The sequence below is a fragment of the Phocoena sinus genome, chromosome 6, assembly GCF_008692025.1.
Source record: "Phocoena sinus isolate mPhoSin1 chromosome 6, mPhoSin1.pri, whole genome shotgun sequence".
Taxonomy (NCBI): Eukaryota; Metazoa; Chordata; class Mammalia; order Artiodactyla; family Phocoenidae; genus Phocoena; species Phocoena sinus.
The window spans coordinates 72,857,453-72,883,227 of NC_045768.1; the positions used below are offsets into that span (position 1 = coordinate 72,857,453).

The window sequence follows — 25,775 nt, forward strand, 5'->3', positions numbered from 1 at the left end:
TGCTGTTTTGCTAAAAACATAAAATAAAATTCAGTACCAGGACAGACACATGTAATAAAAAGCCTTTGTTCTCTACTTTTCCCAACTTTTCAAAAACTGTTTCTTTAATAAATTTCACGTATAAATTTTACATATGCTGCTCACACTGATTTTGGAAAAAGAAATGGAAAAATCTCATCCATTCAAATATCAATATTCAAAAACAAAAAAGAAACCTTCCTGATAATCATGGTGAACATCTAAGTAACATAATTAGTTACACTATAATTATGTATGGATTGATGACAACCAGGTTTTACTTAGTTTTTACTTGGTTTACTTGATTTTAATGAATAAATTCTCTCTGTGAACCTCAATCTGTATCTCAAGTAAATACGACTATGAGGCCAAGCCCAGGTGACAGCTCTAAGTCACCCTGGAGACAATAAGCCCTGTTGTCTTGATAAAAGAACCGCTAAAGGTACCATCTCAGAAAAAGTCAGAATTGGCCTCAGAAATTAGCTAGGGGCCCCTTCCTCTGCCTTCTACCTCATTATACCAAGGGAAACCTAAAGCTGAAGCCAAGGGTTGACGTGACCAACATCATATGACCAGTCAAAGTTCAGACTCCTCGTCCAACTCCTAAAACTGCCTTTAAGTATCCTTTCCTCATTTCAAATATTTAGCTTAATATTTTGGTTATAAGCCATTTAATACACACCATCACTCAAATTTAACAGTAACATGAAAAAGCTAGAGTCTGTCTACACTTCATTCGTTTTCAGTGTTTAAAAACAACTCCCGCAGGAAGCATTAACCCTTCTCTGCCAAGAACACTCTCCTTAATTAGGTTTTGCCTTATTCTAAAAATTTAGTCAAATCTTACAGAACACTAAGGAGATTTTCCACTACCCAATATTCAAAATATACCATCATTAAAGGCTAAATACTCATCTTTTCATTCTTATCTTTATAAGAGGAGCACTCATACACCACTTTTTCCAGAAGCTAAAATCTTACCAAACTCAAATTTTATCAGTACAAATATTTACGTACTGACAATGTCAATATTACCATTTACTTGGCCATACAAATGGAGGACTATAGAGACTTAAGAAAAAGGACATTTTAAGAGGTTTTTTCCTCTCCTAAAAACCAATTCTCCTTGTATTTCATTGTTGAAATGCTAAATCATGTAAGCTCAAAGATCTCAAAACTAAAGGTTAACATGATACTTGCTGCTCCAGACACACACACACCTTTAAAGCATTTTTCAAAGATGTTATTGTATAGTTCAGATTATAAAAAAGTCTAGTTCTTATATTATTTGATGCTTTAAAAGGAAAACTTAAAACTCTTTAAAACTAAGTTTCATACTGTTGATGTAGCCAGAAACAGAGAGAAAATCTAGATGTGTAAAACTCGAGCACTGAATCATTTACAAGCAGTAAACTTATTTTCCCATACCTTAAACCACAATCCTTTACACGTGAGGAACCTTACATAAAACTGCATACCTGTTATCTTGTCCCTTACAAGCTTACAGGACTCTATCTCACCGATGCTCCCAAAAAGACTCTTTAGTTCCTCCTGTGTCATGTTCTGAGGAAGATAGTTGACTATTAAGTTGGTCTTGCTGTCCTCTGTGTTCCCGGAGTCCACTGGTGACGAGCAGTTGTTGTTTATGGTGGTCGGACCGTTGGCTGTGTTATTGCAAGTTGGCCCATTAGACAGTTGTGTTTCCATGGCAGCAATTACCTGCTAAAAACAGAAGATAAGAAATGTCAGAATTCATATTTCACAAACTATTAGAGATTCCATCGAAGAATTTAAACACTGTCACTAAACACAAGTCGTTCAGCTGAAATTACAACAAAGCTTCAAGAAGTGCGACACCTATGCAATTCTTACTTCACATTAAGCTATTCGACTAAAGATCACAATTGTACTTTTCACATACATATTCCATACATGCACATAAGCACAATTTAAATCTTTAACATTCTCTAGAACCGCATTCTGGGTCTACCCACATACCCTTACTCACCTGCTATGTGTCCACAGACTTGAGGAAATTTAGTACCAAAGTGCATAGAATTAAACCCTGACTAAAAATACCAGAAAATAAAAGTGCTCAACATGCTGCCAAAAACAAGCCCCCAAAAATGGTCTACCTAACTTTGCAGAGATATTCAGTTAGCCTAAAAGTTCAAATATTCTAAAACTGACACATCCATTAACTTAAAATCAAGAAGCAAGAGTACTTTAAAAAAATATAAATTTGTCAACATGTACTGTTTTGGTTACATATTGAAAATGTTTTTAATTGACAATATCTTATACCTCTATCGTTGGTAAGAAATAAGAAAATAGCAAATGTTATATGTTAGGGCGTCAAAAGGGTTTGTAGGATAACTTGGGGAATAAACTGAGTACTTAGTGTACCTTGTAGAATCTAACAAGCCATTCTTGTCAACCTTGGCAGCTAAAGATCACCAACAAGGTAGCTGACCTACAGCGTCAAAATAAAATCCCCAAACAATTCAAAATGGTATTTTGCCTTGACTCTGACTTTAAAGGAAAAATAAAAATTAAAAAATCCCTATCCAGTCCACCAAACAACAATGTAAATATATCAACTTTTGCAAACAGACGAGCCCAAGGAATTTTCATTTGAGCATGTAAGCCTGTTGAAAATGCAAGTGATAAGGTATCTATAAACTCCAGATACAGAATAAATAGCAGAGTTGGGGGAAATGGCCTCAAACTGTTCAGGCTACTCTAAAAATCACTTAGTAAGCAAATTTGGATCTAGTTTCCTAAAAACCAATCCTATGCTCTTTGAGCAACAGAGCTACAAACCACAGCCCCAAATTCTCTAAAACCATCCTCCAATAGCTATCTACTTTGGACAGCCAAGCTTGTAGGGGAATCCAAAAAAATCAAAGCCTCACTGAAAGGATTATCCTTCATATTTCATCCATCTCTCAGCTCCACAAAGAAGTACTTCTCAAAATTGACAATTTTGAATAGATGGGATACTAGTTTTAGGGAAGTTTTAACATATAAAAGGCAAAGAATTTGAGGTAAAATAAAAAAAGCAAAGTAGAGGCAAAGACTGTTACAAGAAAAGAGAAAAAAAGTCTTTTAAAAAGCATATTGCCTAAGAAAAATAAAAGGGCACAACCGTGGATAAGCAATAGGAAGAAATCTCTACTGCCAAGAGATATTTATAAAAGAAGCCAGCATAGGACAGATTGAGACTGGTCAGACTGGACAAGAATCAGTGTTATCAGGATAAAAAACAGGAGACAAAAATCCAGGCTATCTATGAAATACCAAACCACCTATAACCCTTCCATAACTTCATCTCCTTTTCAAAGAAATGGGTTGTTTACTCTGCAAACTGCAAGCTACCTCTCTTGAGCAAGTATTTTCAGAGAATACTTTGGGGGCGGGGGGGAAAGGAAAATAAAGGAACCTTTGGAAATCTATTTTAAAAAACCCGAAACAATTCAAGATATGCATTTTATTATAATTAACAAACTTATCTGACACTGAGAAAGGAGGTTTCAGATTTCCTAATAAACCGTAACTGTTTCACTTTATAGAATATTAGCCATGGGTCACTCTTTCCACAGCAAAATGCTTGTGGGATTAACCTCTGCCCAGCAGTTAGGAAAACAATGAGCTACAAGATGAGAGTGGCCAAGGCCAATTAAAACAAATCACTATTCAAACCTTAGGGTATATGTGGAGACTATATGAGACCCAAATAAGAGATTCGGACTAAAGCTCACTGGGATGGCATTTGAAATATATAAGCGTTCATTGACAGAAATTAGCAGGATTTAGCAAGGACAACAAACAACTCCTCACTTAATTGCACATTTATTTCCATGTTCAGGTGGCAAGAATGAGCTCCTAAGCCAACATTCAAGTGAACAGCTGCAGTAGGCTGTGTGCGCTGAAAATTACAGCATCTCTCAGCTATAGGACCATCTGCTCAGAATAAAATGATACTAATGTGCTATATTTTACAAATAATGCATATTCCATTGATAGGCTCAACACAACTGTTCACAGAATGCAAACTCTTTCAACAGTTACTGGGCAAATAATTTTCAGCCAGATTTACAATTTCGACATTTTTTTTAAGCATCAGGAATTATAAATAACTTCAAAATTTAGTAACCAAAAAAATACATAGTAAACAGAATGTAAAGAATTACGGTAACTTAGTATTCAGACCATACCAAAACTTTTTTTTTTTTTTTTAAAAAAGCTTGTCACTCTTTTGAGGCTGTACTAAATCCTAAATAAGATAATAAAAAGTTACATACAAAAGCAGGTTCTGATGCTACATGTACCACTAAAATTGCAATGTGCTTTACATCCTAATGATGGCCATACCACAATAGGTTAAATGTAAGAATAATTAGTACGCCAAATGAAAAGTTCAAGTGTTTGGTATGGCCTCAGCACTCCTGCAACATGCTAAAAAAAAGTAGCCTACAGAATTTAAGAAAAATCCCACAGACCCCGGTCCAAGGCTCTGCTGCCCACGAACCACTTCTAAGCAGAGAAGCCACATCACACAGTCTGACTGCCATGTTAGTTTGGAGTTGCCGTCTGCAATATGGACACAAAAAGTACCGTATGTTAGATGAGCAAGATAATGCAACAAATCAGTTTGTACAAAATTTACAGTGATTGTATTGATATTCCCAGCACGTCCATGCAGTGTGGCTTAATTGAATTTGAGGCAATTCCAATCTAATCTTTCCAAATTCATTTTAACATGTAGTTTTCTTGCACAAATTAAGCATTTTTAATTAAGAGCCTGATCTTAAAACAGTATTAACTAGTTACCTCGGCATCTATCCTAAAGAACTACCTGAAACCACATCTTAAAAAAAAATTTTTTTAATAATAAAATGAAGCAAAACGCTGCATGCTGTCCTATCTCTTAAGGATGTGGGAGAAGGGAGGAAATGTGAATGAAATTATATTTAGAGTGAGAAAAGGCAGTCATTAGTGAATGCTTTGCATAAAAGCACTCTTTCCCCAAAATATCAGAAAGGCATTAAGAGAAGCTATATTTGCCCACACTGTCACATTATACTATAAATAAATGATCCTTAATCCTGGGACTTAAAATTAAAAGTGAATCAAAACCCTGTGAGATTTTTCTGCCACTATAGTCAAAGGATCTCTAACAGTTTTGCTGAGAATTGTTCACATATACTAAGAGGCAGTAAACCAGCATCTTTTAATTGAAATAATTGGACCAATAAATAGGATCGTTTGAAGCAATGTTTATATAGGATGTCAGCTTTGTCCCTGAACGAAATCAAGTGAACATTTTTTAATATGTAAATTGTAAACCCAGCACAATTTGAAATGAGTGTTGCTATGAGGCCTCCAATATAGTTAATGGGCCATTTACCACTTATTACAACTTGCCCAAATACTAAACAGAGCCACAATACTGGCACAAAAGCCAAGGTTTACATTTTAGCCATATATGCAGATGCTTTAAATGGTCAACATAATATTCAGAAAAACTCGGTCTATGAAAATAAATGAGTAACAAAGGAGGGCTGAAAATGTCTTTTATGTGCATATTTACGATTATAAAAATTTCATCCTTAGAGTTAAACCTGGCTGTATGTTATTTACTCTTGAGGCAAGTGCGATGAAATTTGTAACATGTGACAACAGATTCCATTTTCCAGCATCTATCTAAAGGGTTTAACATATACTTTACGGGATGCCATGAAAATGTTTTACTCTTCTTCCCTTCTCCCACTGTTACCAGGGAATTCAGTCTGATTCTATGTCATTTAAAAAAAAAAAAAAAAAAAAAAACACACACAGTTGAACTGAACCTGTGAAAAAATAAAGTGCTTTCATAGCCATCAAGTATTTTGACAAGAACCTAATTGTGGTTAGACTACATGGGTAGAACAGTTAGGAGGACCACACCTAACAGGTTAAACCAAGCTTAAATTTATGTCCTCCATACTCTCAGGAGTTAATACCTCAACATTCTTCACTACGTAAAACCATAGATTCGAATTTAATCGCCTCATCCCTTCCATTCCACAGGAAGCGGACGCTAATGAGCTAATCTATTGACACCCCTCTTTCTGAAAGCCCCAGGGATGCGAGCAATCACTTTATTGCACCAACTAGCTAGGAAGGCTGTGTATGGAAAATGATTCTACTGCACTTTTACATTTCAAGCACCCCAGACAGTTTCTCTGCTTGAGGCAGACACATACCTTTATGGGAAGTTATAAATAAGTTGCTCACATGGCCCTTACCTTTATGCTGGCCAACAATTCAGTTACTAAAAATGTAAAGCTACTTCCCCTTCACTTAAGGACAGGCAATTCTGCTCTACTCAATCTACCACAGACAACCAGGCTGTGCACTATTTATAGATTCTACTGGCTCTGAAACTCTTTGGAAGGAAAATAAAAGGCCATATTCCAGCAACAAAGAACCATTAATTTTAAAGCTTAAAAAAAAAAGTCTCAATATATGTTCGCCTCTTAATTTAGACATCAATTGTGTCAACTGAGACTAACTCTTGCTATTCTCCATGAAATAATTTATGAAAAGACACTTGAGCACAGATCAGTCTAGAATATTCTAAACTTTCCCTGGGTTCCGAGAGATAATGATGAGTTGTTAGTTTGGTGGGAGCATGGATTTTTTTTTTTTTTTTTTTTTCGGTACGCGGGCCTCTCACTGTTGTGGCCTCTCCCGCTGCGGAGCACAGGCTCCGGACGCACAGGCCCAGCGGCCATGGCTCACGGGTCCAGCCGCTCCGCGGCATGTGGGATCTTCCCGGACCGGGGCACGAACCCGCGTCCCCTGCATCGGCAGGCGGACTCCCAACCACTGCGCCACCAGGGAAGCCCAGGGAGCATGGATTTTGAAGGGAGTGGAAGGACAGGCGAGGAAGTGGCCTTTATGTTTTCACTCATAGCTTACTTCCAAATTTCTATAAAGACTTTTTAAATGGAATTTTTTTCCTTTTTTACTTAAATGGCCCTCTATGTACTTTCACATCTTAAGTTTCTTACAATAATGGGTTTTAGGAAACCAATGCTACTGCTTGACTTCTTATAGCTGGGACTAACAGTTTCCTGGTCACATGAAGAGAAAAAGAAAAGTCTCTATTTTCCAAACTTCCTAATAAAAAATTCTGAAAACTAAAGTAATCAGCTTCTTTCCTATTTTCAAACCTCCTTCAGACAGCCACCAAACAAGACAGATGGCTAATCAAAAACATACTAAATAAAAAAATAAATAAATAAATAAATAAAAAAATTAAAAAAAATAAAAAAATAAAAACATACTAAATATAGTCTGAGAATTCTCATTAAGTACACTGTCTGCAAGGGGAAAAAAAGGTTTCCAAGACCTAGAATCCACCTGATTCAGGGATCAGACCTCTGGTTTAAAGTCACAGCAGGACTGCTGAAAGGGTCACTGCACATACCCTGGTGAGGCCTGCCCTATCTGCACCAGCCTGTCTGTCCTCTGTGACGTATACCATCCTGATCTGGGCCCTCATCTCTTACCTGGACCACCAAATTACAGCCTCCCAAAAGGTCCCTCCATCATCCTAATCCCCACTTTACACTCTTCCCAGGTAGATTTTCCTCAACTCTCAACAGCTCTCTGCTGCCTATCAAATAAAGTACAAACTACTTATATTATTAAGAGTATAAACATCTGAGATCCTCTACAACTGCTTTTACCAGCCCACTTCTTCAAGCATCTGAAAATCTGAACTGCTCCTTGTCCTTCATGCAGTCACAGTGCACTGAAAACCATACATTCTTCTGGCTTTGCTCATGCAGTTCCAGCTGCCTGGAAGGCCCTCAGTCATACCTATCCCACTTCCATTTCAGGGGTTTGTACAGACTAAGCATTCAAAAACAGATGTAAGGACAAGAGTAGTTCCTTTTTTAAAAAACTGGAGCTTGAAAGGGCAATCACCTTTCTAAATAACATGCAAACTTGGTAGCTTGCTCTTCTATCTCACTTCAAGTACTTCAAACCATCGATAATTAGGAAAGCATATTTTCATTTTTTGGCACACTCCATCAGCCACCCTCACCCACTGAAATCCAAATTCTTGTTCAATGGCACGAAAAAGGAAACTATCTTTTGAGTGATCAGTTGTGGATTGTTATTTCAAGAGCCCATTATGACCATATGCCCACGACAAAAAAGCCGGAAGCCAAGACAAATCCAAAAACATGGTAACCCTCTGTCCAGCAGGGTTATGGAGCTGTGGCATCTGGAATCTGGGTCTAACTTCAAGAAAACAGCAGAAGTACAGGTAAATGTGAAAAAATTAAATTTTAACTCAAAGGTACTTAAAAACATCATAATTAAGCTGTGGATCTCAAATGGTTTTAATTTGATAGAAACTAGAAAATGTAATAAGCAAACACAAAAGGTAACATCTCTAAAAAGAATCATAGCTAGGGGAAAGGGCAAACATCTCTCACACTCAGAAGGTCTGGCCTGGATAAAGTGACCTTGGTCTGGATACTTATTTACAGCTAGAGGGTTCTCAATACCTTGAGCAATACAGAACAAGGGCAGAATCAGTATAGTGCAAAGCCTTCCCTCAGATGACACCAAACCTCTCTAAAGGCCAAGTCACAAGATGAAAGGAAGCAATTTGTCTTAAAGTTTAAGAGCAGAACCCACTAAGATAACGACAGCAGCCTTGGCCAAAAGGCATCTTCCTTTGAAGAACTCAAGGCAAGTAGCTAAAGCTCTCGAAATACTCAGTGAAGTGAGTAATGAGAGCTCACAAATGAGAGCTGGGTAAGCAGCAGGTGGGGTCATCTGTCTAACAGACACCATTCCTACAGAATGTTTTATCTTTCCCATTCAAATCACTAAAGTGGCATTTTCAGGATACAATTTGGCTTTACTGAATTAAAACAACAGAAGAGTCAACCAAGCACTCATGGGGCAGACATGTCAGCTCTAAGAATAAGCCATTAGTTTTTCTTTAAGCCTCTTCACTTCGCTTTGTCATTCCTAAAGTAATAAACGTTTGTGGCTTTAAACTTCAAGAGAGCTCCTCAATCCTGGAATCCCTGTCAACTCCCCATCCTACCCCCTATACCATTTTAGCTGCCTCACCAGCTCCAAGGATTCCTCAGCCTTGTCAAGCTCAGATTTTTGGCCTTGGGGCTAACAAGGGTCCAAGAGCTGCCAGAGACACTGCACCAAACAGCTGCAGAAGTCACAGGGAGAATGTTCTCTGGCAGTGAATGCTAACATTTCTCTGTCTCTTAGCCCTTTATGGCTCCTACAGACAAACTGCAGTCTTTCTGACGCCAGTCTTTCTGAGGTTTTGTAGTTCTAGAGCTGGCAGAATTTAAAGCTTTGCAGTTAGAGAGTAAAGTAAGTGAGTTTAGGGGGTCGGTCCCAAGTCCTTTCCTTCATTCTAGGTCCGTATCTGGCTTCTATGCTGGGCAACAGGAAAACAAAGATCCAGTGAAGAAGACTGGCTTAATCTTCACACTCTGTTCACTCATCTATTCATCCACCAAACATCTGTTCACAGCTCCCATGAACTAAGGACTGTCCTAGGTACTTGAGATACAGCAATGAAGAAATACCCTGGAGTGTACATCTGCAATAGGTGTACACATGTATAAAACAGTGCATTAGCTAGAAATAAGTGTGCTTTGGAATAAAAGAAAATGTAGAGCAGAGTGAGAGTGCTGAAAATGTGGAGATGGAGGATGGATACTTTCCAGTATTAAACAGCAGATCTCACTGAGAAGGTGAGCTTTCGGCCAAGGTTTAAAGGACAGTTAAGCCAGCCCTTGTGGTAGGCAGAATAACGGCTCACCTTAGATGGCCACATCCTAAACTCTGAAATCTTTGAACATGTTACGTTACATGACAAGGGAATTAAGATACAGATGGAATTAAGGTTGCTCATCAGATGACCTTGAGATGGGAAGATTATCCTGGATTATCCAGGTGGGCTCAGTGTAATCAGAAGAGTCCACATGAATGGAAGAGGGAGGCTGGAGAGTCAGTGTCAGAGTGGTACAACCTGAAAAAGACTCAACCCAGAGTCACCAGCTTTGAAGATGGAAGGGAGCCATCAACCAAAGAATGTGGGCAGCCTCCAGAAGCTGAAAAAGACAAGGAAACAGATTCTCCCCTAGCAGCTCCAGATGGAATGCAGCCCTGCCAATACCTTGATGACTGCCCAGGAGACCCACATCAGGGGACTCTGCCCTTCAGAATTGTAAGATAATAAATCTGTGTTTTTTTAAGCACCAAGTGTTCATGGTTATTTGTTACAGATTTAAAAGTAAATAAATACATCCCCATAGGGATATCTAGAAGAGAAGCATTCCAGGCAGAGACCAGCTAGGGTGAAGCTAGGAGGAGGCCAGAGGGAGATGAGTCTAAGAGGTATAAGGCCAGACCACATAGGATCTTGGAGGTACAGGGGAGGAAAAAGTTTTCTTCAACACTCTTAGGGTTCTGGCTGGGCCTGCAAATTAAACTGACAAAGACAAACTAACAGGAGAAAAGCATACAAATTTTATCGAATCTGTGCATGTATATGGGAATCTTCACAAGAGAATGAAGATCCAAAGAAGTGATCTGAGCAGGAAGTTTATATACCTTTTAGATAAATGAACAATAAAGTTGTGAAGAACTGACAAGACAAAGGGGTTTGGGCTGGGGGTCTTAAGTGATAAGGATTAAACTAAAAAGATATGGGTTAGTTTAACAAGGTTTGCTCATATACAGATTTCCAGGTCCCAAATCCCTGTACGGGTGATAGGAATGTTTTCCTTCCTCCTGGTACAGGGAGGGTACCTTCCACATGGGAATTTTATTACCTGTTTCAGGGAAGAAGAGAGAGAGAGAGACGGTCAGAATAACCTTTCTGCTTCTGCAGTTTTCTCAAACTTCTTCAGCTTAAGATAGTCAATATGCCAAGGTACCGTACTTTGGGGTAGTGTGTCCTAAACCCCATCAGAGGTCACCATAAAAAGAAAGGAAACCACAGAAAGGTTTTGAGCAAAAACAGTAGCACGTGGCTATTGTGAAAATAAACTGGATATGGTTGTGTGGAAGAACTAAGCAACTGTGGAAACAAGAAGATCAATCAAGAAATAATTGCAGTAACCAAGATGTAGAATGACAGTGACCCCGATCAGGGTGAGAAGTGGACTTAGGCAGGAGGAAACATATTACTTACTATAGTACTTACTATAATTACATCAGTAAACTACTTAAATTCATTATCAAGAAACTGGTTTAGATTCTAACTGTTCACATTCAAACAAACCAACTCATTTATTACTTTCTGGGCACTAGGAATACATGACGATTAAGAAAGGGATTAAACTTCTATAGAAAGTTGTGTCTTATTTTGGGGGTGGGGGGAATCTCCTTAAGAAAACCCAACATATGAAAATCTGAGTTTATAATATTAAATCAAGAGTTATTCACTTTATATGGATTCTTTAAAGAATTAAGCAAGTGATTCATTTAATAGAAAATGCAAAATTTTTAAAAACTCAGAATAACTTAAAAGATGAAACTACTTACTAAGAGTATAGCATGTCAGAAATTGGCTTGTAACCTACGACAGCCCCTTAAAGCTGTCAGAATTCAAAATAAAAAGAAATCTCAAAGTTCACCCCAATAGGTGAAAGACAAAGTAGATGAAGATAACGAGAATAAGTTACATTTTTGTGAAATGTAATTAAACTTGAAAATCCATATTCTTCAACAGGGTCATTTATACACCTCCACAATAGTCAAGGTTAAGCCAGGGGTTAGCTCAATCTTGGTTATAGGCTAGAATACACTACCATCTAGTGATGAATCATTCCAACCTCAGGGGGCATTATTAATTTCCACGCCATTATTTGGCTGTAGAACCTAAAATAGGTTATGAGCATAATAAGAATAAAATCAACTACTCCCACAGTTTTGTAGCAGAGTTCTTGTTTGGTATAGGCAGATAAATTTGAATTGCTAAATTAAGACAAAATAGTAATCAACATAGAAATTGGATTAACTTCGCATTCTTCTACAAAAGTCACAGCTAACAGGAACCCCCTCAGGGTAGTACAAATTGTGAAAGACTGACTAGAAATCCTCAAATTAATCCCACTAGTTGAGTGTTTTCATTAGGTAGGTTAAAAACATAGCTCCTCTGTAGGATACAGACAGTAGAATACTGTCATATTTGAGCTCCAAAACCGCAAGTATGCCTAGTCTTAAAGGGAGTATAAAAGACAAGGAAGGTTTATGGTCACGAATATTGTTTTTTTTTTTTTTTAACTCAGAAGTGTTATAAAGGGCCACAATACTCCATCTGGCCACTAAGGTTATTTTACTCTTAACTGTCATCACACAGAAAACTAAAAACTATAGTTAGTGTTTAACCCCAAGTAGCTTATACCAAAATAAAGTGAACAAAATAAAATGTCAACAGAAGAAGGCATATTTCCTTAATAATGCTGAGGGGCTACAAATATTTCTACTGAACTTCAAAGAAACTGAAACTAAGAGATGCTACCCTAGGACATATAAAACCTTGTAGTTCATTAATGCATTGTGGAGCATAGAACAAGGGACTCTCCCCCATCCACGGTAGGACTGTGAGAGTGTAAACCTTGATCAACAGAGAGGGCCAGCTCCTTTCCTCTCTGAAATGTAGAACATTTCACTGGTATTCACCTATGAAATGTATTTTTCTTTTCAGTTGATGTTTAAAGTCCTGAGACTCCCAAGAGATAACTGCGTTTGATTTAGAAACATGACTACGAATTATTTAGTACAGAAAGTTGGAGCATCTTAAAAAACATGATTCACACTAAGAAAGATACTTTATTTCCTTTGGTCTATCTCTTCCCCTCCTCCCCAAAAGATGGCTTTCTTTAAAAGCTACATGGCAGCTAGAAAAAACAAGCTACATACATCTGTGACTTCTTATGGTAATTAAGCTTATGGTTATTAACTACATTTCAAGAGGGGGCAAGGATTGGCAATCAAAGTGTTATTTTAACTTCTAGTGATTCCAGTTGGGGGAGGGGGCCTAAAGGAGAGAATCACAAGGAAATTTCTGGTTAATCTGCTGCCTAGAAATGTAAGAGTTAATGTTTATATATACACTACTAGGTACAAAATAGATAACTAATGAGAACCTACTGCATAGCACAGGGAATTCTACTCAGTGATCTAAATAACCTAATGATTTAGTGACCTACGTGGGAAGGAAATCTAAAAAGTGTATATATGTATACGTATAGCTGATTCACTTTCCTGTATAGCAGAAACTAACACAACATTGTAAAGCAACTATACTCCAATAAAAATTAATTTAAAAAAAAAAGAAAGGGCTTCCCTGGTGGCGCAGTGGTTGAGAGTCCACCTGCCGATGCAGGGGACGTGAGTTCGTGCCCCGGTCCGGGAAGATCCCACATGCCGTGGAGCGGCTAGGCCCGTGAGCCATGGCCGCTGAGCCTGCGCGTCCGGAGCCTGTGCTCCGCAACGGGAGAGGCCACAACAGTGAGAGGCCCGCGTACCGCAAAAAAAAAAAAAGAAAGAAAAAGAAAAAGATTCTCAGCATATGGATTCACCCCTTTCCAGGGATCAGCATTCTAAAGTGTTGGGAAGTGTGCATTTTAAGACACAGAAAACAAGACTCTTTAAGTTCTTTTCACATGGCCATGGTGCATACTTGTGTTACCTTCACAAAATAAATGAATCTATCTCAAGTGATACTTTTCATTACAAAAAAAAAAAGAAAAACTAAGAAAAAAATAAGAGTTAATGTTTTAAAAAAAAAGAAAAAATTAATGCGATACACTACAGGTGAGGGTAAGGTCTTTCTTAGCCTCAGACCTTGCCTGCTTATATCTATAGTGGGCATACACACCCAATCCCAGATCTTGGATACCTCTCTAACAGGAAAAAAGGAGTTAAGGTGCTTGGGTTCCCTGTCAATGACTGTCACTTCAACTTCTGTCAGACTTCCCACTTTGCAAATTACCTTATCACTAAGGTAAAGCATATTTTAAATATACAGTTAAGGATCTCTAAAAGTGCATTGAGGCAAGTTCCCCCATTGTATAAATGAACAATGAAGCAAGGGTGTGAGCATATATATGTATACAGAACCTATTTGTGTACGTACATGCATAGTTCCAAAAGTTGAAGAGAAGCAATCTCCATCTCCCATAGGTTGAAGTTGGGAAAGGGGGCACGTGTAACCACAGGCTATATTTTAACAAAGAAAAAACCCCACACATCTAGCCTTTGAATTATTTCCACTCTGGTAAGAGGGAGAGGAGGTAAAGGGGCCTGTTCTGTATAAAAGCTTCAAATATATGCATATAATTTAGAAAGATATGTCAAAGCACTTTACAAATTCTGAAGTGCTATTATCATTATTGCTGGGCAAAGGAAGATGCACCTTAAAGTGCTGGCATAGAGAACTTGCTCATCTGTCTTTTAGGTTAAGGCATAGTTGTTTTGTTTTGTTTCCACGTCTCAATGGGCAACAGGGTGCAGAGCTGTGTTGGGAGCTTCTTAACTCGCAAAGGGAACACCGGACAGAAAGTGAAGTATGCAGACTGCCCAATCATGACTGTCAACTCCTGTGCAGGGCCCCTGAAGCACAGGCTATGTTAAACTACATTTAGCACATGGTCACAAATGGTGACTAAGGAGGATTAGAATTTTTACTTAAAATGCTGCAATTTTCGACCCCTGACCTCCAAATACTATATTTAAGTACAAAGGATGCCAATAGCCTAAACGTTCCACATCGGAATTACAGCCTTGTCTACTTTAATTTACCTTACTTTAAAGAGTAAAATCCCGCACCCAACGCACAGAAGAGTACACATGCCTTCCATCCTCCCTAACTCAACCTTCTCATCATCAGCTGCTCAGCCTCTTGGAATTTTAGTATTTAAGATTAGAAACTGCTACCTCACTGTTCCTTTTGCTAAGAACTCCAAGGATGACATAAGCATCTTCTATTTAAATTCAGATTTATTATTTACAATACAAGGCAGAAAAAGAACGCAGAAGTCTCATCCATGATTATACGCTAGATCGATAATCTGCACACTAAGATGTTCTGCATAGTGTCACAGTTTCTACAATTCACAAATCAGGGCAATGATCCATATACATCCACACACAACTGTATGGCCTCCTACCATCTTTCTCCTATCATGATTTTCAAAATGACCTGAATTTAAACATTTTCTAAGACTGCACTAATGTTGGTTTTAAGATCATGTTTAATTAAAATAAATAAGGCATCCTCCTGAACTCTCCGAAGGATCTGGGTATCTTTTGCTACAGGAAAGATGATCTGACTGCCTCTTGTAGTAGAATTTAATGAATCCTATGACTGAAAGAGAGTAGGGAAAAGTGAGGAAGGAAAAGTGGCATTCCTTGATTCCTTATTCTGGGCAAGGCCTGAAGCTTCATATTTTACAGACAAAATCCCATTTAATCACCTTGTGCACTATGAGCTATATACATTAGTTTCCATTTACAAATGAGGACTTCAAAACTATACCGCTATTAAGTAGAGAAACTGGGATTTGTAACCAGCGCTGAGACTCCATCTGAAGCCTCCTACCTGATCTCTGCTTCCAGGTTTGTCCCTTCTCCAATCCATCCTCCATTCCACTGCTACAGTGATCTACCTAAAAACAGTCAGCATCCCAGGACCATTTCTCTTTTTCAGGCCTTCACTGACCCCACATTGCATACAGAGTAACATCTCAGCCTGCAGTGAGGCATCATCGGACTTGACCTGGTTCCCACCTCCCCCTCCACGGGCATGCCCACCGCTCCATGCCCACCCCTCCACGTTGCATACATGAGGCTCGAACAATCTCCCAGCGGTTCCTCCCACACACAGGCTGCTTCCCACTGTTACTCACGGTCTTTTCTCCACCCGCAAGAGCCTCACTACCTTTCTTCCCCTGGTAATGGAAACATCCTCAGCACATGAAAAGGAGGCACAACGCCTCCAGGAAGGCTTCTGTGAACCACTCAGTTGAGCCAGACACTCCTCCTCTGTGCTCCTATTAGCCCACACTCACCTTTGTCTCTTCAGCAATAAATGTGCACAGAGATCCATAAAAGAAAGAGCATCAATGCCATGAAGTGCAATTCAAGGTGACAAGTAAAAAAAAAAAAAAATCCCATTTATTTATGGAATTTTTCACGTGGTTTTATATTCCCTGCCACGCAGGAAACCTTCTATTGCAACTCTACATACCTGGAGGAGCCAAAGTCACCGCAGGTTGATAATGAAGGGGAAGGAAGGCAGACGTATAGTATGCTGTCATTCCCCACCACTAACATATGCACACATCCCTTTCCAGACACACCTTTCCAGATACACCTATTAATTCTTATATTTTGAGCTCAAGCGTTAAGCTGAATCAGCTTTAAAAAAAAAAAAAAAAAAAATCCTAGCTACAAGCCTTTGTTTAAAACAACACAAGCCTCAGGAAGGAAGAGAGGAGAATATAGGAGTGGTCCATTGTCATCACATCACAGTTTAAAAAAGCAAACTTCACCACCAATGTGAAAAACCAAGACCACTTGGGGAGTTAACACCTCTCTTCCAGCCCAGCCAAGGTCTCAGGAAGCTGGGAGTACAGAAGAAACCACCCAGGAGAGAGAAGCAACATCTCTGATTCACTGGATATGACAGGCATACTGTGCAAGATGCTAAGAAAACAAGGGTATACAAAACAGACTCATATTCCACCTCTCGGGGAGCTTCTCTGGAACACACCTGCACCCAGAGAAGTCAAAGGCTCCCAAAGAAATCTTTAAGAACACAAAGCCAGGAATAATAATCCCTCGGACAACCTATGCTAAATATTGAGCTGTCGAAGAAAAAGATAAAAGGGCAAAGTCACTGCTGCCATGGAAACTACCACTGCTAACTTAAACATCTGAGCCTGAACATATATTTGAGCAGAAATGAAGCAGCTTGCTTCCCAATGTTTAAAATGCTAGAGGGTAACAGGAGATTGTACACAGCTTTCCCATTTCAACATTAAACTGGATTTCTGCATTATGAAAATTTGAAATTACAATCACAAGCTGAAAAGTTTTCCTGATTTAGGACTGCTAGGAGTTTCTTGGTACCCACTTCCTGCTATACTTTTATCCCATATAAAGAGCAAGTTTCTTTAAAAGAATTCTCTCAGTACAGTAGATTTAACACATAAATTGCTTGGCAGGAAATGCACTGTATTTTACCACTGACAAGACTTTCAGAAAGTACCTACTATGTAACAAGTAACATCCTAGTCCAGAGCAGTTATGACTGCAATCTCTTTCAGATCAACCTAAAAGGAAAGAAATTTTTACCATCATCTACTACTTTAATCTCAGATAGATTTAAAAAAAACAAAAAAAAAGAGAGATCCTCAAGCCATCCTTGAGCCTATGGCCCCAAACCCAAATTTTTCACTCTTACTGTAAAGAGAGTGGAAATCTACTCGAGTACGCTCTAAGACATATTTTAAAGAGTTTCTTGGGCTTCCCTGGTGGTGCAGTGGTTGAGAGTCCGCCTGCCGATGCAGGGGACGCGGGTTCGTGCCTCGGCCCAGGAAGATCCCACATGCCACAGAGCGGCTGAGCCTGCGCCCCCGAGGCCTGTGCTCCGCAACGGTAGACGCCACGGCAGTGAGAGGCCCGCGTACCGCAAAAAAAAAAAAAAAAAAGAGTTTCTTGACTTGATTTTGATTGCCAGTCTCTGCTTGAGAATCATCAATATAAGGGAAGTAGAATGGTTTAAAAATGTGATTTTCTATATCCTTAGCCCTGCTCAAGGATGCTTTTTTTTTGGTGGTACGCGGGCCCCTCTCACTGTTGTGGCCTCTCCCGTTGCGGAGCACATGCTCCGTTCGCGCAGGCTCAGTGGCCATGGCTCACAGGCCCAGCCGCTCCGCGGCATGTGGGATCCTCCCGGACCAGGGCACGAACCCGTGTCCCCTGCATCGGCAGGCAGACTCTCAACTACTGTGCCACCAGGGAAGCCCCCTCAAGCATGCTTTTTAAAGCCATCTTGTCTCAGGCTAAAACCCAAGATTCACAACAAAGGTCAGGGGACTGCAGGCCTTGGAAGTAAGTTGAGGAATCAGGATACTATTCTTCAGTCTGTATTTCAAGAAGAGCAAGAACAGAGGAAGGGAATCACTGAAGTAGAAGCAGGAGTAGTAAATTAAGACTGGACAAAACTTTCACTGCATTGGAACAGTCATTAGAGTGAATTTCACTGCCATCAGATCAAGAAAGAACAATCACTATGCATCACTGGCCAAGACAAAGCAGTATTTCACCAAAGTAACTTCTTGTTCTAATTGAAAATGACCCATATCTTGACTTGCTGAGACTAAAAACCATTGGTTTCCTACATTTAAGAACAGACCAAAATGCAAACAAATGAATCCTCTTATTTATCTGTCAAGGTTGGCTACACATTAACTAAGACCTACTCAACATGGCCAACAGAAATGACAACAGCCAGGTGGCCACTTCTGACATTCTTCATGGTATACAGTTCATCATATACCAATGACACGGTGAATAATACCCAACAGTGGCTCTGACCAGCAGGAAGAAAATCTGGGGTAGGAAGTCAGAAGTCTTTCTAATTAAGGTATAATGCATTCAAGTAAATGGCTAAGTCAGATGATCAGAGTAAATAACACCAAGAATAAAGGCAACAATGGACTTCGCTTATTTCATGCACAAAGTCATTAAGAGGTTACAGGATCACATCTAAAAGAAGAAGTAAGGAAAGGTGCCAAAAATATAGTCATTAGTAACCACATATGATCATGCATATGCCTCTTGGAGGAAAGCCAAGAGATAGATGGAAACAAGCAGTCAGGCAATGAACGCTCAAGATCTTCAGGCCAGAGTCACAACTGGATGCCAGAAGGGGGATTTATTCTGCAAATATGTGTTATTTGGTCTATTCAATGTCTTTTTTTTTTTTAACTAGTAGTGTTCAACATATAAAACTTTACCAATTTAGAGATTTCACATTTATTAAAAAAAATTCCCAGCTTCTCTTTAAAAAAATAAACAAACAGACTGGCAACAGAGGCCATATTCCCACAGAGCTATGAGCCAGCAGGCTGCCCTTCAAATGGAGCATGTTCTCTGCTGTTCTCCCAGTACCAGCTTTTCTCTTCAGCCCGACTGTCCTAGTCCCTGCAAGGGCTGGATCTCAAGTAAAACATCACAGCCTAAAGGTCAAACATGCTGAAGGGTGCACAGCTTTTCTACTATGGTGATGGAAAGTTTCAGAAGACTACAATATTGGCAAGTGGGTGGGGGAATAGAAAAGACAAGAATGCCTAGTGTAAAATGCGTGAAAATGTCACTGTAGGTACAGTACAGAGATACATTAAGGATGGCCTGGAGTGGAGTGAATTAATCTTAACTACTTTTGACATATCAAGTTCATCTAAACTCAAGTTCTTTAATTTTAGAGCTAATTATCTATGAAATATTCCAAGGACTAAGCATAATAAAGAAGCAAAAAAAGGCATCGGGACTTCCCTGGCGGTCCAGTGGTTAGGACTCCATACTTCCAATGCAAGGGGTGTGGGTTCGACCCCCGGTCAGACAACTAAGATCTCGCAAGCCACAGGGCGTGGCCAAAAACAAACAAACAAAAAGTATCAATTCCATGTTACTATACATCCTAATAAGTCTTCCACATACATTCAAAGCACTCTTAAAAGGAGATCGATTTTGGCATGTTATACTACTCTGGATTAGGACTAACTAAAAGCTATCTTGTCCATACAGAATTAAGTATATCCTGTCCCTTCCAGAGACTGAGGAGAAAGTTAATTCAGACCTAATTAAATACTTTGAGACCATAAGGAAGGGAAGGGACACATTAAGTGCTTTATCCCCAGGATTTGGGGCAGGCGGCAAGTGATCCATATACAAAAAGATAAAAATTACCTTGCATTATACCAGAAGCCCTTGAATTAATATAAACAAATTTCAAGGTCATCATCTCTAAACACTGTCTCATGACATACCACGAATTATATTTGGAGATAGAATAGAGGGTAAGTAGGGACAGAACAGAAGCGTAAAGAGGTCTTACTTTGCACTTTCCCTGCTGCCTTGAGTGTACCCAAATAGATTCCCATGAAAACCTGCTTCAAACCTGCAGAGTGGGCAGGCAGTGGGACAAAGGTGATCCCTGAGCCTGCGAAAGCCCTGCCTAAAGACTGGCTGCTTTCCCAGTGGGGTGAATGCCCCTGTTGGGAGGCGGTTAAAGGAATGAACCACTAGAGGGTAGGCTGAATGTATTCTTCCATGGCCCGAAAGCTGCTATTTTGTTTCCATTGTAAGTCTTTAAAGAACTGCAAAACTGTCCCTAGGTCCATTTGGCAACATCACAGAAATTACAATTTGGTTAAAATCCTAAGATAATTAACTTAGCATTCTTTCCAATTCTCCAGAAATAAAGAATTCTCTAGAAATAGAGGTCTGAACAAAGCAGAAGATACCACCACCCAATGCCAAATAATGGTCTCCCCCGAGGATCTCCTGAACTGTCTCAGCATTGAAAGTTTCAGTAATTTCAGAGACTAAGAGAAAACTATAGTTTTCACCTCTTCTCGTTAACTAAAAGCCACAGCTAAAAAATAAAAAGCCAGGGGAACTAAAAGATTAAGGGTTTTATAGGGCACATTAAATTATGCTTTATCAACTGCCAATCTTTAGGCTGCAGAGTATTACTTTAATGCTATTGATTCCACCCCCCCCCCAAAATCCATGGTAACTTTCCTTAAAAACAAAACTCCTCATGAACTTCGAGTCCAATCTTTATAATAAGGTCAAGGGGCATGAGTTCCTGAATGTGCAGGGTATACTGCCCACTGTGCTAAACCTCGGATGTAACCTAGGTCGATTCTCTCTTCTTCCAGGGCTGTATTATAAAACATGAACTGGGAACAGACCAACACTTGGCATTAAATTTTTTTTGTTTACTAATCCAGTATGAGATTCCAAAACAAGAAAGTAGTCAAACAATAGAGAACTTACCGAACAGAATCTGAAATTCTCAGGTTTAAACACTGTCAATTATTTATGTTCTCCCCTTGACGCCTGGTTGTTATAAACTCTTAAGGTATGCTTTCAGGCTAATAAACCTGGGGAAATACTAAACACCTCCAACTTAACGGAAGTTTTTAAGCACTGACTCCTTCTGGGTCTTTGCATAATCACTTTCTCATATTTTTGGTCAGTTTACTATAACCTTATAAAAGCTAAACTCTAGAACATGTGAATTTCAGATAAGAGGTACACCTCTTAGCTCCCATTAATTATGTTGGCCCATGTCAAGATTCTTATTATATTCTTCATTAAGGGCCAAGGTTACAGAAATGAGTGCACTGGATCAGTCTGTACTCAAATCAAAATTATCATTATAACACACAGCAATTCCCAAGTATGGCTACTATTTCCCATACCTAAAATATCAGAATATCCTAAAATGGATACAAATTGCATCCACCTGTATTAAAATGAAGGCTTCAGTTTAGTTCTTCAGAAAAGTTAAGAGATGGCCAGGTAAACCAAGGTCAAGAAAAGACAAGTCTCAATTCTATGGAGCATTTGAGGGAAATGTGGAGTTTAAGCTTTCGCCATCGAACAAAGTTAGGGCTAGGAATTGATTGGGGGCAGGGGGCAAATATTGTAGTTTGAGATCTTTGACAAATTTTTAACCTTAGTAACTCTCCTCATCTATATAGATTTTTCCCACTTCACCTAGCAAACAGGGCTTTTATAAGAAATAAGTTAATGGATAAAACAACAGCTTACACATTCAAATTTAAATCTCCCTCCCAAATCTTCCTCTAAAACCACCCCTCCTGCCCCACCTGACATAGCGATAACAGCTTGATATATATTATTCCATTGTTTTCATCATACTTTTAATATATACTTATATAGAGGTTGTTTTTTAAATAAATTCTTTGATTAAAACGAAAAAAAAGAATAGCTTATAAAAATTGTAAAATACTATGTACAGTATTGCTCTTAAGACACTAACCTTCTATAGAACTGTTTTCTGCCCTCCTCTTCTCTCTAACAGCACATTTCTAATTTGTGCTAAGGTCAAGCTGTCACAATCACTGTAACTCGGGAAATCCAAATAAACAGAAGTCCTGCATATAGGCCAGGCTGTGCTTTCTTTACTTGGTCCAAAGAATAATAATAATAATAAGGCCAGTATCTGCCTTAAACTGACCTGCAAGCAGACCAAAAGCTCTCGTATACTAAGTTCCAAGTTCCAAATATTTAAACCACCAACAGCAGACGTAATAGACTGAGTAAAGTTTAACATAAAAATGTTTAAACACATACCAAGTCAAAACACTTTCTTGCTAAACAGTTGACAGTGATGTTCAGATGCCGACTTAAGAACCATGCACTACAGATATCCTGCCATAATTAATAATTAAAGTACATGGTAGGCATCTGCTCGGAGCCTAGCATGTAACATAGGGTCTTATTAGCATGGTCAACATACTGACAGTTACCTGTAATTAATGTTAAACGTTTAGCATTCTTTAAAACATATAAGAGATTAGGCCATTTTAGAGAGCTACAACTGTGAACCACAATTAAGCCTAAGGATGATTAGTATGTACCATACCACACCAAGAAAACCACTTTACAAAGCCAAATACTTTGTGGTATCATCTGCTGATGAGGCAATCCTACCTGAACATACTGATAAAGTATCATACTGATACTGATAAAGAAACTACTTACAAGCCTACCAAACAGACTTGAGCACAAGGGTGAAGCATAACTGAAGATGGAAATCCCAGAGCACTGAAAAATGGGGGTGAGGTGGGGGGAATCGGAAGAAAATCAGGGAGGCCAAACTTCTTTGACAGTCTTGTACTTATCTTACCAACCCTTTTTCCCCTCCTAGCTTCTCATCTCTGCTGCTCAATGAGCCCTCATCCCCTCTCCCATGTTAGAGTTCAGCTGGGTCCCCAAATAATACCCCAAGACACTAACTGGTAAATACCTGGCTTGAAAGAAGAAGCCCATCTCATTTTCTATGCATCCAACAAACTCATGCCTCAAAAGGCAAGTAATACCTCTAAATGTATTCCAATACTTATGAAAGGTAGCCAAACATCTACTCTCTGGAGGATGCAGTCATCCCATTCCCAGAGGAACCACTGGGCAAAGCAATCCTTACCTCATCTGTTAACCTTTACTGTTCAAAAGAAAATAGCTAAAGTGAACATGAAAGGAAATGCTCAAAGGGCTAAGGATGGAAAACGGCAAGATCTCAGCTTACAATCCAGAAGCCACTTAAATGGAGTGACTGCAAGCAAAACCAAAGTTCAACTGAAGAAACACATCACTGCGGACAGCATGACAAACCCGTGTGATTTGGACAACTACAAAGTGGCCATCTACGAGCCTGCAAACAAGGAGGGTCATTACATAAGAAAAGGCATCAGGAATCCTTTGAGATGGAGCTTTCGAATGAGGCTTGAGTCACAACTAAAAGGACACAGAAAAAAATAGATGCGCCTCAAATAAACATGTGTTAAGGACAAAGACATTCACATTCATTCTAATATGCAAATCCTGTAACATGCAGGGCTCTGTGCTGGATACTCAAGATGGCTCAGATGGCTCAGATAAGGAGTTCCCACTTAGTGTCTAGCAAAGAAGGGAACATATGCAGAGCCACAACACAGGACACAACCTGTGGGGAGGAGGGATTATTTCTCGATGACAGAGGAAAAAAAATCAGAAAGGTTCAGAAAACAGAGAAAGGACATATGCACTAAGCTATCTGTTTTCATATGTTCACATAGGGGATGAGACACACATGGATTCAGACATTTAATAAATGCCTACTATGAGAGTCCACAAAACAGGCACTTGGGGAACCTAGTGGTAGAGAGATTAAACAAACAGAAGGATAAAACTACTGTTTAAAACTGTAACCCATGCCACGGGGAAAAGAAAAAAAGCATCCATGTGAATAAAATGGGAAGGTGATCAGGAAAGGCGTCTCTAGAGAAGTGACATTTAAACTGAGACCTCAAGATAAGGAACATGTTCAGCTGTATTAATACTTGTCTCTTTGGAGGGAGGGGATGGTGCCATGCCACATGGTAGGTGCTGTGGGTATGGAGGACCAGGAGGTAACGGTGAGTAAGATACAACCTACGCCCGGAGGAATCTCATCTTAGGGAAGCAGGCACATGCAGAACGTGGAAACCCAGGAAGCAGAGTTCTACCGGTATGGAACCTTAAGGACCCGAGGAGATCTTGAAACCCATCTAGCTTAACCATTCCTTTTTTTTTAAATGAAGGAAATGAAGCCCAGAGATTGGCTCAGGGGTCCCTGAACTAGGTAGAGGCGGAGGTGGGGCACTAGCCTATTATTAACTCTCATTACTTGGCACTGTCCATTAGTTTTTTGATCAGAAAACTCATTTGGACAATCAGAGCTCAGTAAATTAGTAATGTACAAGGAATGCTTAATATCTGTAGGGAAAATAAGCGGACTCTGATCTAAGCTCCAAGCACTTCACTAGACATTGTGGAATAATTTTCCCTGATCAGAACACAATGCGAAATGTAGCCAGTTTTTGGTGAAGTGAAATGTATTCATTTTCTCTTCTGAAGTTATGTGCATCCTACTTTGGGGTATCTAAGCATCCAGGAAATGATGATAATAGCAATTCTGTCAGATTATTTTCAATGCCTTTCCTTGGCAAAAAGAGTTGGCAAATCTATCAGCCCCCTCCCCTCCATATACTTATTTTTTATTGTACTTGCCTGAGAAATACAAACACTGAGTTACAGAGAGTAGGGAGAATGTGAGGAGCCACTAAGAGGAAAGGTCATAGCAGCACTGTTCATTAAAGCAAAAAAAGAAAACAACTCCAGTGCTTATCAAAGGAAGATAAACAGCAAGGAAGATGTGAAGATAAATAAATGGTCATACATTCACCAACTGAATATTATTCAGCAGTGAAATAAGAGGGCCCATGCACAGACAAAAGTATAGTACAAACAGAATTTTGATCAATTTAATTCTGTGTCCTTCAGGACAAAAAGGGATTTATAATCTTTTAAGTTATTACAGCTGCCCTTATAAACCAAATATAGTCAAAAAGAAACATTAGGGGCTTCCCTGGTGGCACAGTGGTTGAGAATCTGCCTGTCAATGCAGGGGACACGGGTTCGAGCCCTGGTCTGGGAAGATCCCACATGCTACGGAGCAACTGGGCCCGTGAGCCACAACTACTGAGCCTGCGTGTCTGGAGCCTGTGCTCCACAAGAGAGGCCGCGACAGTGAGAGGCCCGCGCACCGTGATGAAAAGTGGCCCCCGCTCGCCGCAACTAGAGAAAGCCCTCGCACAGAAACGAAGACCCAACACAGCTGTAAATAAATAAATTTTTTAAAAAAAGAAGACTCATTAAATTTTAATCACGTATTTTTCAATTCTTACATTATACTTTAAGGATCACGTGGAAACAAAAATAACATGGGGGGGAATGCCTTTCAAATTGGAGCCATTACAACTCAGCCCTCACTGCCTTATGTCTGGTTAACCCAAAACTCCCACCACAAACACAATCAGCCCTAAAACAGAAACCTGGACCTATTTTGCCCATTA

General features: G+C 39.4%; 1 protein-coding gene across 1 annotated transcript in view; it reads right to left on the reverse strand.

The window, feature by feature from the left end:
* The window catches only part of ELAVL2 (ELAV like RNA binding protein 2), a 130,563-nt gene that overhangs the window by 69,289 nt on the left and 35,499 nt on the right, over positions 1 to 25,775 (reverse strand). The window contains exon 2 of the mRNA XM_032636308.1: positions 1,497 to 1,740. Coding sequence (XP_032492199.1) covers positions 1,497 to 1,725 — 229 coding nt within the window. The 5' untranslated portion in view covers positions 1,726 to 1,740. The remainder of the gene's footprint in view (positions 1 to 1,496; positions 1,741 to 25,775) is intronic.